Source organism: Stegodyphus dumicola, chromosome 2, assembly GCF_044657685.1.
Source record: "Stegodyphus dumicola isolate Sdum_Otavi_A_Nest chromosome 2, ASM4465768v1".
Taxonomy (NCBI): domain Eukaryota; kingdom Metazoa; phylum Arthropoda; class Arachnida; order Araneae; family Eresidae; genus Stegodyphus; species Stegodyphus dumicola.
This window is the reverse complement of record NC_140769.1, coordinates 245132918-245151430: the sequence shown is the minus strand read 5'-3', so window position 1 is coordinate 245151430 and position 18513 is coordinate 245132918. Positions and strand designations below refer to the sequence as shown.

At 32.1% G+C, this 18513-nt stretch overlaps 1 protein-coding gene across 2 annotated transcripts in view; it reads left to right on the top strand.

Moving 5' to 3' along the window:
• LOC118200448 (protein scribble homolog) overlaps positions 1–18513 on the top strand; it is a 187756-nt gene that overhangs the window by 37248 nt on the left and 131995 nt on the right. For both annotated transcript variants that reach the window (XM_085811973.1, XM_085811972.1), the window contains exons 7-9: positions 4077–4250; positions 10682–10971; positions 15711–15777. In XM_085811973.1, coding sequence (XP_085668099.1) covers positions 4077–4250; positions 10682–10971; positions 15711–15777 — 531 coding nt within the window. The remainder of the gene's footprint in view (positions 1–4076; positions 4251–10681; positions 10972–15710; positions 15778–18513) is intronic.

Here is an 18513-nt window from a genome sequence, read left to right as displayed (position 1 = left end):
AACGCCAGGCTTCTAATAATCACGTTTTCCAGTAAGAGTTTCTATTACAACTAACAGGCCATCTTATCTTTTTCTTATTTATTCAAACAAAACACTATTATACACTATTTACAAGGTAGGTGATAATTATTTTAAGACAGTACATGTTCATTCTCTGAAGTTTCGTCTTTACGCTCCTCAGAGCGGTTCCAATCTAGTCTCGTTCTCGGAACTTAATTACAGAAAAAGTAAAGGAAGAGATGCCCACCATCTAGTGGCAAGAATGTGACAATGACAATAGGCAGATTCTCATCTGGGGAGAACCTGGTACATGGAATACTCCCATATTTGTGCATGAAAGTGTCTGATTTGGAAGAGAAATGGTCTGGGCCGGTATTTCTATCAATAGCCGGACCAACCTGCACATTATCAGGAATGGAGCATTAATGACTCAACAGTATAGGGATGTAATAAAAAAACTGCGGCGGAAAAAAGGGGGGAACAGTTTTAAATCTCCCATTCCTACTGGGCGGATTGACGAAATTCAAATTGCATTTTTCATGTTTCGAAAACGCGAGTTAGGTTGCATATTAGATTTATATATAGCATTGTTCTAACAAAGGTACTTTGACGCAAAATGGGACTTTTTCTGAAATAACATACCAAGTTTTTTCCATATTTCGATTCTATGATTCAAATTAAGCCTAAATATTAAATTTTGCAAAATTTGGTGTGAAATTTTTGGAGAAATTCACAAATTTATCTTGGTGTCTTTTTTTCAGTTTGTGCCAAGAATAATTCACTTAGGAAACTTAATATATGGCAGCCCATTTTCCTTTCCCTTCCATTGGGAAGGACCGAAAAAAAAGTTTTGTTCTTCCTACCTTTTTACATTGTGCATGAGCAGGAAAAAAAGGCACATCGTTCTCCTTTCAAATAATTTTAACAAAGTGTCTAAACCACATTTGATGTTATTATCGCTTTCAACAAATATGCCAAATTTCAAAACGCACCAACATATAAATTCGCGTATATCTTCGAAAATTTTGAATAAAAAAATGTAATTTTTTGTAGGTATGTTTAGAAATATATCTACTTTAAGACTATAGTAAAAGTTTTTAGATTATAATTAAAAAAATTTATAAAAATTATTTAAAAATAAATTTTAAAAAAAAATCATGAAAAAGGGCAAATTTTATTTGGAATGAACTTAAATTTTGAAATGTGAAAAGGAAGAATCAAATAAGTTTAATAAAAAAAAGAGATAATAAATATATACCAAATTCAATAAAGCTAATTTTTTAAAAACTACTCATGTGATTTTTACAGAACTTGGCAGTTTGGCATAATTTGAGTAGTAGAATAAAAATATAGAAAAAAAAATTAGCATGTTATTTGAGAAAAAGTCCAATTTTGTGTCAAAGTACCTATATTAGAACAATGCTATATATAAATCTAATACATATTCTCAGTGTCGCTTCTGAGACATGAAAAACGCAAGTTGAATTTTGTCAATCTGCCAGTAGAGCGGGAGATATCGAACTGTCCCCCCTTTTTTCTTGTGCAGTAGACCTCAGACCTGTTGTCTTTAATGCTGAAACAATTGAGTATGAATTCATTCTCATGAATGATAACACCAAACCACATGGTGCTCAGCTAATGAGCAATTTCCTTTTTGAGAAGAAATCCTTCAAATGGATTGGCCAACATGTTCCCCAGATATGAATCCAATAAACATATTTGGGACGTTCTAGGGAGAAGGGGAGTCACTTATCACTCACAGAAACAATTCAACAGTTCGAAAACTCTCTTTTACAGAAGTGAAAGAATACTCTAGTCCCTCATTGATAATCTTGATCATTGATTTCCAGGTCTGCAGCTCATAGGCCTGTGATATTACTTTCTGTCAAGGGAAACCATACTCCGTATTGAAACTCATATATAACTGAGAAATCACATTTTTTATTTGTTTATGCACATATTGTTAATTTTTTTGTTTACTGACAAACATTATCAATAAATCATTAATAAACATTGTCAATAATTGTTCATTGTTTCTTTTTCTTTTTTCATAACTTACGACATCTATACATCATGCGTCAGTCACCAAAACATTTCCTCCACAGTTTATATCTAAAATCATGGTATACCGTAACTGTTTTGAGCAGTGTGTATTAATCATGTACGATAAGTATTAATTACTTAGCATTAATTGTCTGAGGCTCAATTGAGAATGGGTTTTAGAAAACTTTTAACTCAAGTTAGATTTAAAGCTTCTGAAAATCATTTGAATGAAAGGAAGTTAAAAGGATATAATGCTGTTTGTTAAATCTTCTGGGTTTACAAAGATACCAACAAGGAAATTCTTAATTTTAATACTGTTTGGAAAATGGGAAAGATCAGATAAAATTTATTGGCTATAGAATTGATTGAAACAGAATGAGAATGCTGTAGTTCATTGTTCTTAAAAATAATAAAATATGTATCATTATAATTCGCCTGTAAAATATGGGAATAATGGACAAGAAATTTAATTTAAGAACAAAGGTATAATGAACTTGCGAAAATATGCAAAGGTCTAAATAAGAATGATTTTAAATTTCAGCCACCTGAAAGGTAATTTTTAATTCTGTGTAGGCTGTTGTTTGAGATAGTTACAAGGTGCATCAGATAGCAAAAGTAGCTAATTATTTGCAGAAGGTACATTAATTTTTCTGCATATTTTTGAGAAAGTCATTTCTGAGTAAGACTGCTTTAATTGGTAGAGACCTGTAGTTATGGTTTGGATTATACTGCAATAATAAAAATGCCTTTGATGAATGGTAAAAAAGTTTCATTCATAGGTTGCGTAATTTCCTGATCATATGTTTATTTAATTAATGTTTTCCCTTCTTGTTAATCTTACTTTTGTGAATGGATATTTTTCCCTTGGCAACATCATCTTGGTAAGTTACCAAATGTTTAACAGTGATTACTAATTGAATGATCTGTCACCTTTCTGAAATAGTTGCTACTAATGGAAAAGTACCAATATATGTGTTGGCAAAGGCATGCTTCAGATACTTGTTAATAGTAATGATGCACCCAATTAATTTTCCCCCATCTGAAAATAAGTTTTAAGGTACTTGCATATTATCCCATCAACTGTTAAACTGTCACTGAACAATGCAATTTACACTAATTACAGATATGTGTGACATTCACAGTGCACTTGTAGCATCTGCTGTCATGTTTGGTGTAACTCCTATTGATTCTTGATAAGTAACATAGAATCACATTTGTGACTACTCTCCAGTTCATATATGGCTGATCAAGAAAATTAACATCTGTTAAATGGGGAAAAGGACAGCTGAAATATGGCTGGCAAAACAGTAATAGATTTGAGCAGGTACAGGGAGCTTCCAATAAAATCGTAGGGCCTAACAATAACTGATGAAAAATAGAAAAGAAGAGGAAGAATAGAAATTGACGAAAGCCTTTTTAATAAGCACAAATACGAAAGTAGTCGACTACTTATTGTTTATTAAATAAAGAGGTCTTTCAGAATTTTGCAGAAATGATTTGTGCAAATTTGGTAGGATCTTCACCAGTTTTCGTGGTTTCATGGTAAGACAACTACATGATTATATTGTAAGTACCAGAATTTAGAATTAAAAGTATTTCCTTTTACTATGTATTTGAGATGTTTTACAATACTCTTCTGTTATCAGAGCTGGATTCATAAATGTATGTATATGCGTATATAGATGTTTATACACATGGGGTACATATGTATGTATGAAATGTACATATGTATGTATATGTGTGTCAGAAATATACGTATGTATGTTTATGTATGTACATATGTCTATTATGTATGTATATGTACACACATATATATATATACACACATGAACACGTACATCCATACATTTCTGAATCTAGTTCCAATAATAGAATAGTACCTTTACTGTGCAAGAACAATTTTTGAATTTGATAAATAATTGAATCATTTATTACAAGTCTTTGATAGTTAAAATTTTTAACCATTTGATTTCCTTGTGCGTCTTTTGAATTTAAGGATACTGCTGAAACGAGTAATTTCTTTCATCTGATAGGAAATTGAAAGTCTAAAGAAACTAACTTGTTTAGATGTCAGTGAAAATCGGCTTGAATATCTTCCTGAAGAAATTGGAGGATTGGAAAGCTTAACAGATCTGCATTTGTCACAGAATTGTCTTGAATCTCTTCCTGATGGAATAGGAAAACTATCAAAGCTGACCATTTTTAAAGTAAATGCGGTTAATATTTATATAATTATTTATATTGCGTGTTATATAATTATTATCCCGGAAGGACTATTAATTTCATTTTTGGCATTTTGCGTTGAAAACTTTAAAAAATGTTGGTTCACTTTTCAAACTGTTATCAACAAATATTACACCCTTGTATTATGTTTAAAGAAATTAAATGATGAAAAATATGCATAAATGTATGTATGTTTCTCGAATTGTAAATAAAACAGCGGTAGCTAGAGTCATCAAATTTTGAATAACGTACATTTCCACCCGAATATGGGCATCTGGAAACCCAAATTTAGAATTTGTTTTATTATTTATTTCATATTTTGTAGCACTAACGGATTTTTGATTAACTAACTCAACGATTTCAAAGCGAGCAATATCAACACTGTATGGAAACAAAAAACATTCTTATCTCCAGCGCACGAAGCTGTATCGGAACTTCTAAAGATATGCTAATTTTAAAATTATTTTATAATATTGCTGTTGAATTTTATGGTTTAAGTGCGAAGAACCTGATATTTAATAAATAAAGGTAACCCTTAAAATGTTTAAAAAACATCCCTTTGGACATAATGTAAAATGAGTGCTTTCAGTTTTTATTTTTATATAAAGGAAATGTGAAATGAATTTTCTGTTCTATATTTGCAGTGCAGAAATTATTTGTCAATTTGTAAATAAACCATTGTTGTTTTAAATGTTATAAATATTTATAGGCACAAATGTTAGTTAACACTTTGAAATATTAAACTGATTTATTTTAATAATTTCTTTTTAAATGAAATAAGCATGCGTTCATGTATTAAATTCAGTAGTCTGATATAGTAATCTAATATAATCTGAAATACAGATTCATAAAATTCTCAGTTCTGTGGAGTAATTTTAGTAAATTTGGAAAATGTATCCATTTAAGATTTTGTATTTTAACATTTGATATGTTAGCTAACATAGGGTTAAAAAAGCAGTTGTTGAAATATTTTAAAGCAATGCATTCTAAGCAAATGTTGCTGATTTGCTTTGACTGTCCTGCATGGTCACCTGATCTGTCCCCATTTGATTCTTTTCTTTGAGGCTTTATTAAGAATTTCTATCATATGCTGCCTGTATTGGACAATCTGAAAAACATAATTCATCAGGAAATAAACTGCATTGTGCTTCCATGCTGTTTAACACTTGGATGGAGTTGAAGTACAGGTTGGATATCTGTCATACTAAATTACACGTATAAAAATCTATTGGCATTGTTAGTGACAGCAATGGAGCCAGTGTCTTATTTTGTGATTTGTAATGGCAGAGTATTGCTCATTAAGATGCATTTTCATTCCCAGTAAATTCTTGGTTAAACAGATTTTGAAAGCTCTTTTTTTTTAATAGCTATAAGCTGTACACTTTTTATGTGTATATGTATAAAATTTAGGAATGATGAAGCTCATACTTCTGATGCTTTTTTCAGTGAAGAGAGAGTTGTAGATATTTGAAACAGTTTATTTTAGCCATAGCCTAATTGAAACAAATAATATAAAGCTGAATTAATGCAAGAAGCAGCGATGCTGTCTGTGTTAATTTTCACAGCTGGCGGGTGACATATTCATTAAATGAAGGCAAGCATTAACCCCTTCGCGCCGACTGTCACGTATACGTGCCAGCAACGAACACACTTATCTACCGGCCGACACGCAGGCGTGCCAGAGGATTGTTGCGTTCTCTACCGACTGTCACATATTTGTGCCAGTACCTTGGAACGTTTTTCAAACTATAATTTCTGCCACAAGATGGCACTGTATGTCCATATCGTTTCAGATACATGTACATTAGACCTTCTACTCGAAATGAGAGAAGCATGACTCACATACACGTGGTTTTGATTATATAAACAAACGGGGAACTAAATGTTTCCGAATGGCGTGATTTATGACGTCTCTTTAAATCGCACTTTATTCGCACATGGTAGTTGTTTATTGTAAGTAGAAGTTTTATATACGCTAAAGCGTTGAGTATTTCCGTTTACAGTTCAGTTTTTAGAAAATAATTAGATCTTGTTAGACGTGAATTCTTTCTGTTTTTACCGTTTCAATGTCGAAGCGTCGAAAATGTTTAACAGAGCATGAAATAGCAGAAATGATGCAAAATATTTCAGATATTGATTCTGAAATTCTGATATTCTGATATTGATTCTGAAAGATTAACTGAAAGGCATTTTCCAAAACTTTGTTCAGAAGAGACTGATAAGAAAATGAGACGACGATGCTTCGTTTGTTCACATTCCTGGAAAAATCCTTCAAAACGGCAAATGAGTTATTACGAGTTCAAGGAATGTAACGTAGGACTGTGTGTAGATCCCTGTTTTCAAATTTTTCATACGAAAAGAGAATTTTAAGTAATATATTTAGTTTTCAGATGTATAATGTTAAAAGCCATAAAATGGTGAGTAATTAAAATAAAATGTGTAAAATATGCATTTAAACAAGAAATGAGGAAATTAAAGTATATATATAAAAATATCTATAAAGCTTAAGCCGTTTAAATACTCTATAGAGCATTATTAAACAATGTGTTGATACTTCGGAAATTTCATGGATTTAGGCTTAGTAGCAAAAAAGCCCCCGGCCCTGGAGAGACGCTCGCGGAAGACACTGCCGGCCTCCGCGATAAGCGCACGTTTTCACTACCTGGCTCGAAGGGGTTAAAAGAAAATTTGTTTCTGTGATATGCAAAAAAATAGTGTTTTTAAATTTCTCAGTAGAGGAATAAATTATTGCTTTATTATTATCAGGTACTTAAAATTTCAGATGACTACTATTGGGTAACTGTTTTAATTTCACTTTTTCTGTTACTTAAGCATGTTTGAGGCTCACTCTGAAATTTTTAAGATACACATAGGTTTTTAAAGTTATATTTATGAAATTATAGGAGTGTTCAGAGTCTTCTCCTGTAGCATCAAGGCACTTCTGGAGACAAATTTCCCAAAGATTCAATTCCAGAGGCCATTCATTTCTTGGAATTGATGAAAAAAATGCATTTATAGCCTCATCAATCTCATCTTCGGAATGAAAACATTGTCCACGAAAGGTCTTTTTTTAGATTAAAAAATAGCCAAAATTCACACGTAACTAGATTAGGTGAATAGGATAGATGTCCTATCACTTTAATGTGTGTTCGTTCAAGAAATTCGACTGTCAGTCTTGTTGCTTGAGAAGATGCATTGTCATGGTGGAGCATGATTTCTCTAACATTCACTTCTCCGAAGACACTTAGTGGTGTACCAATTAGCTGTGACTGTCTTCTGTCTTTCCAAGCTTTATGGCTGTCTTCTGTCTTTCCAAGCTTTTTACCAGTACTGTACTTCTGAAGAAAACAGCAAATATTACTTTTCTCATGTCTTTTCACCATCATGGGTGTGGGATCATCTTTAAAGACCTATACTTTACTTTCTTGATATATTGGAGCATCAAAAAATGTTATGTATGTTTCATCACTAGTTACAATTGTAGAAATAATGCAGTGGTCATCATCTTTAAGTAATTTAAAGGTTTTTTTTCACTAATTCTGACATGCTCCTCTTTTTGGTGCTCAGTTAAATTATGGTGAACTCAATGGCAAAATAGTTTTTTTCCCATGCAATTTTTCATGAATAATTTTATGTATGGTGATGAATCCAATTGTTAAGTTCCTTCTTTATCATTTGTTTGGTTATCATTGATTTTCATTTTCTGTATGGCAGACACATTATTCGGGATTATTGCTGACAACAGCCTTCATCCTGAAGAGAGTTTCTCTGAAATTATGTAAATTATATAAATATGGTAGCATGATAGGACCTTAAGTGCTAACTGTAAATATTGAATACATTCTTCTTTATTTAATCCCACTTTAAAATCATAGAAAGTTATAGTCCTCTCATCAACTTCATTTTTTCTTCTGCCTAAAATTTATTCTACTCTAATTTAGAGTAGAATAAATACAGGTGGCCAAAAAAAAAGCATCTACTTAGCTAAAATATTTCATATTTTCAGATGTAACCGTTGATTTTTTTTCTGTCACTTAATTGTCTGCATGTATTTGAAAAATTTCAGAGTGACCTTCGTATGTTAATTGGATTAAATAAAGAGTCATATGATGGCCATTAAAGGAATGCTTATACTGAAACTATAATTTTTAGTTCGAGCAACTCAGTTCTTGTTGAATAGCAGAGTAATTAGAAAGATTCTATAATGATCATTAAAAAAATCTAGTGTCAGTATTATGAGTTTCATTTGAGTGTGAAGATTTAGTATATGCTTAAAATCCAGCAAGGTAAAACTGTGAGAAAATACTTGGGACTTCTTTGTTATAGCCGCCCCCAACCACATTTGATGATTTTAGATTTGTGCCAAGATCTCAGCTATGGTTTTGTCAAGCTCGGGTACTGCGAATTTAAAAATAAACAAGGGGTGTGGAGTCGGTAGGGAAAATGATCGACTCCGACTCTGACTACTTCATATAGTACATGTAAACATATACACATGGATTACAGCTTATTTTTTTTAATATAAAAGAAGTAATAGGTGCTACAGAAAAAAATTGATGGCATAGCAAATTATTTATATTAGCATTTATTATGAAATCGAAAATGTCATTAGTAATTTATGAGAAACAGTATTCTCTATTTCATCAAAGGCCATGTGGAAATCTTGTTTGTATTTTTTCATTTTTATAGCTAAAGGCTCTTAGTTCTTTATTTTAATTTGCTTTGCCTGAGCCTTTTCAATATTATACAAATATATCAAAATTTAATTCATCACTGGAAGAGGATGATAGAGACTCAGTTGCAGTGTCTGCAGTTTGACTGTCCTGATTTGAATACTCCATTTGTTCTGAAAATGATTTCATTCTTAATGGAAGTTCATAGATAGCTTTTTTTTTTTTTTTTTTTTTCACTTTTTAATTTGTTCGTCATCCAACAAAACTCTGTGTTTTGGATCTATATATACTGAACCCAGCAAGATTTCATTGTCTAGCAAACTAAGAAATGATTCCTTCTGCAATTAAACCTCCATTTCAGAAAGAACAAACATCACAGTCTTCCATTTTCGCCTTCTATTCATTCTTCAGATTGTAGCTTTTTTGTGGCTATATGCAGTGTAGAAGAAGTGTTTCCAATTCTGTAAGATCATTCTGCAGTCTTTCTGTTAGTGAAACACTGGGCTTATCATCTAATATGTACTTCCCCATCATGTTGCTTGATCAATTATTGCTCCTTTTCCTGCTCGCTTCCTAGAAATGGCATCAGTTTTGGGAGTTCTTGCTGCTCTTGCTGCGTTCTTAAATTTACCAATAAGATTTGTAATTAAATGAAGTAACTAAATGAATCAGTTTAATCGATAATGGCAAATATCATATCCATCCTCCTTCCTTATATTTATTTATTAATATATCAATAAAATAAAAATTAATAATTTATTAATGTATATAGTTCATAAATAAAAATAATAACTCAGTTTGCCATTATTATTATTATTATTATTATTTTCAATTCACTTTAATTTCATTTCAAATTCAAACTGCGGAACAAAAACTGGAGTTGGGGTCAACATGTTTTTAGCACCTCCAGCTCAGGCTTCCTGTACCCAAAAATCTGCCTAACTCCAATTCTGACTCCATGACACCAACTCTGACTTCACATACCTGAAATAAACAACACAATATATAATAACAGCAATAATACTCACATATTGTTTCCTAAGAATATTTTTAAGAGTCCTTATCATTATTATTTTATCGCATGTAATTGTTCCAGTCAACTACAGCACTTTCATACATTATTAAGCAGTTTGTTACACCATTTCATGGACATTAACTCTTCTGCTCAACAATACATAAATCTAACAACACTGACGAATGATACTGCCGAACCAATTTCCAACATTTCTGTAATTTTTAACATTGCACCTGAAAATGGTTTTGTTGTTAACGTAAAGTTTCATGTGGCCATTTTTGCTACTTGTTTATGAGGTAAAAGGTCACATTCTTGAAAAATTTATATGGCATCCACCTCATTATTTAGTAAATTAAAGATTTTTAATGTTATATTCACACACACATAAAAAAAGGGGGGGAGCAGTGAATATATTTTTAAATAAGTGATGTAAATTCGAAAACGTCATCAAAAATGAATAATATAAAAACATGTGGCCCGAGCGAAAATACAACAGGGCACTAATATATGATTACATGGGGAGATATAAGAACATGCAGCCAGTGCTAATATATAATCACGTGACGAGGCATAAAAGTACAGGTATAAACAGCCAGATTTTAGCAAACTATTTCAATTGATTGGTGATTCAGGCTTGGGGCTACTATAACAAAGAAGTACCAATGCTTGAAATTATTATGATATTTCAAATTTTCAGACATTATATATATGTACATTATTCTTTTAGGTCGACCAGAACCGCTTGTTATCTCTCACCCCTGAAATTGGAAATTGTGAATCTCTTCAGGAACTTATATTGACAGAAAATTTAATATCAGAATTGCCTTCATCTATAGGAAAATTAGTAAATCTAACAAATTTGAATTTGGATAGAAATAGACTTTCTCAGTTACCACCACAAATAGGAAATTTAGTAAGATTAGGTGTTTTGTCTCTGAGAGAAAATAGGTTAAATTTCTTGCCTGAAGAAACAGGGATGCTTAAAGAATTACATGTTTTAGATGTGTCCGGGAATAGGTAAGTTTGTTGTATTCTTCTAATTGCAATATTATTTTGAATTGTAGCAGCAGAAAATGTTTCATCTTTTTTTATTTTTTTAATTTTTTTTATGTGAATTATTTAAAAATATTCTTGTAATAGGCTTCATGACGTAAGATGCTCTTCTCTTATCAGGACTTCAGAAATTTATATATGTGTGCATGTATGTGTTCATAGATGCATGTATATAGTTACATATGTAGTATGTATGTTTACACTAACACATATATGATGGACATGCATACATTTTAGAATCCAGTCCTGATAACCTGTTTTATATTATTAGTCTAAGAAGGGGCATTAGTCCTGAATGGGATATATCAGTCCCGAAATGGCATTTTGCTTTGAATCACTATAAAGGGCGTGTTACTTTTCAAATTGTTGCCAGCAGATATTATCACCTAGTATTACATTAAAAAAATTAAATAATGAAAAATCTACATGAATGTATACATGTTTCTCACATTGAGAAAAAACAGCCATCAAATTTTGAATAACACAGTCTGCCACCCAAACATGGGCACCTGGAAGCCTGAATTTGTTTTATTATGTATTCCATATATTGTAACACTTACACGAATTTTTGATTAACAAACTCAACAATTTCACTCTTTGCAGCGGCAACACTGTACAGACAAAAAAACTGTATCTCCAGTGCACGAGACTGTCCGTCGGAAATTCTAAGAACAGGCTGCTTTTAAATATTTTACAGTTTTGCTATTGAATTGAATTTTATGAGGTATAGATGCAAGAACAAGCTATTTAATGAATAAAGTAAACACACAAAACATTAATAAGAAAAAAACTAAAAATAGTTTTGCAAGCCATCTTACTAAGAAAACTGAACATTTGTATGAGGAACTGAGAAAAGACTGGGGGGGGGGAAGAAAAGAAAAGAAACTAAGCCTACACTTAACACTCACTGCATTGGGAATTCTAAACATGTACTGCTATGCTGCTTTTGAAATTTTTGTAATTTTACTGTTGATCTGTATATGGCGCAAATGCGAAGAAAATGATGCTGGATAGTAAAGCTAAAAAGACAACAAAAGGGGGGTTAGCAATAGTGTGTAACAGCAGACTAGTAGACTGTGGGCTGAGTGAAAGCAAAAAAAAAAAAAAAAAAAAAAAACCTTAACACCCCTCTTTTGGGCGATTTTCCCCCTCTTCTCCCCTTTTTTTGATTGTAAATTGAGTTGACTTGGAAAATAATTTTTTTAAAAGGCCAGGTATTGAATATTTTTTTCGCAAGTCCAAAAGTAAAACTGAAAGTATTATATAGGTAGATGTTTCTGGAATAACAAATATTTTTGCAAATCTTTTATTTGTATGATTGAAAATGCAGTTGTAATGAGTATATTGATTTATAAGTGAGAAATTAAAAAAAAAAATAATAATAATAATAATCATTCAGTGTATTCAAGTAGGATTCAAATTTCTATATTTTACATAATTGAAAATTTCTCTTGATTGGTACTGTTAAATATTGATATCAATCAACTGTCAAATTGAGCATATTCCATATTTAAAATGCATTTAGGAAATTTTATTAGATTCTTCTCTTGCTATTAGATAGATCACAACACACTCATAACATGTACGCTTTTGTTTGATGAAACCCCCTTATTGATTCTTGATAATGAAGAATTTATGAAGAATCATGTAAATTAACTATTATTGCTGTATTTTTTGTTGCATTTAGAATAAAATAAATTTAAAAAAAGTAAGACTGTACAATCATGTTTGTGACTGTGTTCCAGTTCATTTACAGGGGAATTTAATAGCTGCTGGCTGTGGAGAACAACTATATATGGTCAACAAAACAATAGTAGATGAGAACAATCGTTTGCAGATGAGTGTTAAAGTTGCTGATCACTCGTAGTTCGACGTGGGTTTGATTCTAGGTGAACAGTCTGGCTGCATGTGTGTTTTCATGATTTTCCCCTTTTGTAATGTATATAAAAGTACTCCATAAAGGTATCCTCCATTTGGATAGTCTATCAATCTCATTTGACATGGATAACCTATCAATCATAGAATACATGGATAAGCTATCGATCTCTTTTGCACCAATTACTGTTGCGCTATGGAATGCGCAAAGTCTCATTACAAAACTTGCAGAACTTGAAGATTTTCTACGGGTCCACGACATAGATATGTGTCTTGTCACTGAAGCACTTGCAGTTCCCACGATAAACTGCTTATTTCCAATTACAACTCTTACCGATATGATTGTCTACGACACAGAGACAGTGGAGCAATAATATATGTTAAATGTACTTCTAGTTCATGCATTGTCATGAATGATAATAGCAAAGGTTTCGAGACTGTGTGCATGAACGTGGATTTACCTTAAATCAGAAATGCCCGATTCTGTGCCCTTTACAATCATTCTGACAACAAAATAAAAGAATCCAACCTGGAATTCTTTCTTAAAAGTCACATTTCTACTTTCATCAGTTGTGATTTTAACTCTAAACATGTGGATTGGGGTTGTAATTTGAGCAGCTCCAGTGGTCACGTGATACACAGATATGTGGAGAATAATTCAATTTATATGTTCATGCCTGACAAAGGTACGTATCGCCTAAACATAGTCAATAGGAAACTGGATATCTTGGACCTTTTTTCTTTCAAATACCAATATTCCAATGACACTTGATGTTATTACTGAACTCTCTTCTGATTGCATGCCTGTGATAGCGAAATGTGGCATCAACAAACCTGTGGCAAACAAAGACATCGTCCCCACTCAAAAAAAGGAATTGGAATCTCTTGCATAACATTGCTGCTACCACATCTTTTGATGTTGGAAACCTACATACTGTGGATGACACAAATTTTTATTGCACATCACTGCACAAATTTTTACTGCATCAATTCAGGACTTTCTGCATCAAGCATCTACTTCTGTCAAAAATTCCTACACTCATGGGCAGCTCCCCATTCACATTTGTAACTTCATCACTCAACGTATCATATTACACAAAGAGTTCAGCAGAACCTGGGATCCTGCCACCAAAGCTGAAATCAGCAGGCGTACAAGAAAAATCGATGGCCTTATTGCAGAACATCGCAATGAAAATTGGTGTGCTAAGATCGATAACCTCAATTTGGAAGATGGTTCTTTGTGGAATGTCCTAAGAAAATTTAAAAATCCCAAAACCACCTCTCCTCCAATCATGAAGCAAGGAGGATATTTGCATACACTAATCAGGAAAAGGATGAAGCTTTTACTAGTGACCTGATCCAACAGTTTGCACCAAATGATTTTTTTGTAGATAAGGATTCTGAAACTCTCATTGTAAATGCAGTATAGGAATGGATTAACTATTTCCTAGGAATATTATCCAGCTTACCACCTCAAGAGAAATCACAGGCATTATTAAACATCTCAAATCTGAAAAAGCCCCGTAACTACATCTCAAATAAATTATTCAAGAATTTACCACACAGTGCTATCTGTGAATTAACAGGAATCTATAACACTTGTCTGACAAATGCACATTTCCCGAAAATATGGAAACACCCCAACATTTTTCTCTTCCATAAACCAGGAAAACTGCCTGAAAAGCCTTCCAACTACCGACCCATCAGTCTCCGCTCTTTATTGGGAAAAATTCTCGAAAGGCTTATTTACACCCGTATCCAACCGTATCTCAGCCTCTTTCTTAATGAACAGTACAGTTCCGAAAAAGGTTGTCGATGACACATCAACTAGTCCAGATTTCTAAATTCATCGGATCGACTTTTGGGAACAAAGTGAGCATCTCCGTCCTTATGCTAGATGTGGCCAAGGCATTTGACCATGTCTAGTATATATGTTTCTCTGTAAACTTATCCAGCTCAATTCCCAGAAGACTTCATCTTGATTCTGAAGTCCTTCCTGGAAAATTGGACATTCTCAGTGAAGCTTGGAGACTGTTGCACTCCCCCATACCATCCGACGTGGTATTGCACCTCAGATGAATCTTATACATTTAGAAATCTTAAAACATTTGGCAGTTTCAGTATTATAATATCACCAACTTATAGCATTATTTGCATAAATTAAAAATAATTGTTTAGTGAATTTTTTCTTTATTATAGTTTGATTTTAAGGAATAAAATTCCTTAAGAATATTAAAAAGCATTTACAGAATTTGAAAATGTACATGTGTGTGAAAAATCTCCTGGCAAACCAGTTGTAACAAAATTATAAATTATAAAACTTTGTACAGTAGTAAATCACATAAGACTATCAATGAACAGCATTTAAGGAGGAAAAATGAACCTCAAATTAGTATAATATATTTATTAACAGGCTCTTCATGGTAAGTTGGAAATTATATTGAAGATCCCAAATTTTGAAATTGTCAGTTTGTCTATTGTATGAGAGTCAAACTTTTTTTCTTTTTAATTTTTCACAATAAGCATAAAATTATAAAATATTTCTAAATTTAACAAGCCGGGGACTACATAAAAAGTTATATTTCATAATTTTTTATAAAATTGATTTTTAAAAATTTAAAATGCCAAAATGTGAATATTTGCTTCATTTAAAACCTTTTTGCAGTTGGAAGTATGTGTACAACCAACAGCTGCAAAGTAAGGACTTTTGTGGGCAAGGTATATATTGGAGAGGAAGAAGGGAGGGAGAAATATATAATGAAAGAAATAATGAAATGCTATTTTATTTTGATTCATTTCTGTTGCTTTCACTATGTTTCTCTGTTTAGGTTACAGTACCTTCCAATTACAGTAACTGCTTTGAATTTAAAAGCGCTGTGGCTTGCTGAAAACCAGGTTTGTTCCTTTTCATCTTTCTCCTTTCTCTGAGAATGATTTTATTTTAATGTAAGGTAGTAGTTTTTAAGTACACTGCATTTGTTTCAAGTCTACCCTTAAAAATGAGATCCCCCTCTTCATTAACATCTGAATTTGTTGACAAGTTAAAAAAAAAATAAATAAATAAAATAAATAAATAAATTATTAAGTATGCTGAAAGGGGTGTAGGAATGCTCATAAAATACTGCATTTTATGATTTAACTTCTGTATGACTTTGTGATGTATCTACTAATCGTGTTTGTAATCTAACATGATTTATTTCCTTTCTAATTAATTTTTTAAAAATTTGTTTAATTTGTTACCTTTTTATTAATGCCTTTCTTCACTTTTCTAATTTTTCAAAATGTATATTATAACTTAAGGGTACAGAGTATTACAGTCAAAAGTCGTTAATCCGGACTCGTTGGGACTTCGGCGATTCCGAATTATTGATTTTTCCGGATTATAGATCATCGGTTTAAATCTGGTAAGATGGCATGCAGAAATTATAAAATTAAAAATATGAAACCGTAATTTATGAAATAAAGAACAACTATGATCTAAAGGATATCAAAATTTACAAAAAAAAAAGCTTAATATTTATTTGTTTACTTTATTAAACATTTCTTTCAATGTAAGTTGTTTAAGTTGCTTCGTTTTATGTGATAATACTTCCTCTTTAATTCTATAAACAGACATAATTTCTTCTTCAGTTACAAAGTTCTGCTGTTAAAGTCCTATAATTGCTGTGCCGAGAATACCGACTAATCGTTTTCAATAACCTCTGTGTCACTTTCTTCATTATCGGAAGCGAATTATAATGACGAGGAATTTGATTTAAATAATATCAAAGACGGAGTACACCGAGATGAAATACTACATTTAGTAAGGAATTATAAGCCAAATAAAATAAAAACATCTGCCCTGAAGATAAGATAGTGCTGACAGATCAACTTCTAATTCATTGTGTGCTGCGGTGTTGAAGATAAACAAAGTTTAGATAAACAAACGTTAAAGTTTAGATAAACAAAGGATGTGCCTTTATGCATTTTTTGACGCAATTCCATTTTTTGTTTAATAGACTTCGAAACATACTTTCGCTTTGTAGATCCTTTACATATTAGTAAATATAGTATATTGAAAATTCTATTTGATATAATCGAAAGTTCAAGCTTACTTTTATAAAATTGCTCTAACAGTCTGCAAGAAATAATAAGCCGGATCCAATTCGAAGATTAAGGAACAACGCAATCTGCAACATTAACTGAATTAGATAATTTTAGCTTAGCTTATACCGTCCGTTATACATTAAACGTGTAAGCGTAAACGTATTACGCGCATGCGGACATGCATATTCGCAGCCGTAAAAGTCTTACGCGCATCAATGTGACGCATGCGCAGAAAGTTTGTAGCTTTGAAGTCCGGATTATAGATCATTCCGGATTATGGGTGTCCGAATTAACGACTTTTGACTGTATACAGAATATTATAATCATTCAGGTTAGAAAGTCTTGAATATCAGAGTTACTATAATGACATGTTAACTCAGAATCTTTTAGTACTGTAGTGCATGTGTGTAAAGATTATTCATAACATCTGTTGAAATTAACAAAGGTACAAAAGTGGAGAGTCATAAATTTATGTGTTGAAAATGAACAGCTTTATTAGAATCTTTCAAAGATTAAATTATTTATATTTGGCAATCAAAGGTAAGAATTCAGTAAAAATTTAGGAATAAAAGTTCAGTAGTTTACGGATAAAAGTTTAGGGAGTAAAGGGATTTTTTTTGTTCTCTGGAAATATTTGTTTGCCATGCTGCTGAACTGACAGGTGATTTGAAGCAGGTATGTTGGAAAATAATAAAATACTCCCTCAAAAATACCATAAAATTGATTTAAAGTACTATGTAATGCTTAATAGAAATCATCTCTTGTTCATCTCTTGTTGAGTTCTTTTTGTTTGCCCCTGTGAGGAAAAACATACATGAGTAAAATTTGTTTTGATTTGGTTGGTCATAGAAAGATTTAAAACTGATTCTCTGTGCGGCATGTAGATATCGTAGCGAAAATTGTTCTTTTTGACAAAGCACATGGCTGAGTGGGTAAGATGTCAGATTCGACAACCGAAGGTACTGAGATCAAAATCCATCACCTAAAAATTGACTTTTGTTTAAATTTATTTCCTTTATGTTCCATTTATCAGAGAATGTTCTTCATTTTGTGGAACCTTCCAAATCTAGAATGTTCCAGCTTGTTCATCAAGTGAATAATGTTCTCCATTTTCTAGAACATTCCAAGCCTATAATGTTTCAGCTCATTCATCAAGTGTATATAAGTGGTTTTTACCCCTAGAATTGCTCAACAGTGGTTCGACAATAATGAGGCACTTGTTGAACAGTTTTCAGAAATGCTTTCAGAAACTCATTTTGCCTTGCAACTGATGCAAAGTTGCAAGCTGAAAGACTGCTACTCACACATACACAGTAGCTTACATTCAAGATGTACTTCCTCTGTACTGAAAAATACCCCTCTATTCTTGCAGAGGAAAAAAAAAAAAAAAAGCCCCATCTCATGAAGGGCCAGGACTTGTACCTAGGTCTTGTTGTCTCAGAAGTATGACATTATCGATGCCTTCGTGAAACACTGCCATCATATAGCCTTCGATGAAAACAACCACAATTTCAGAGGTTTAATGTGTCCACAGAGTTGGCTGAT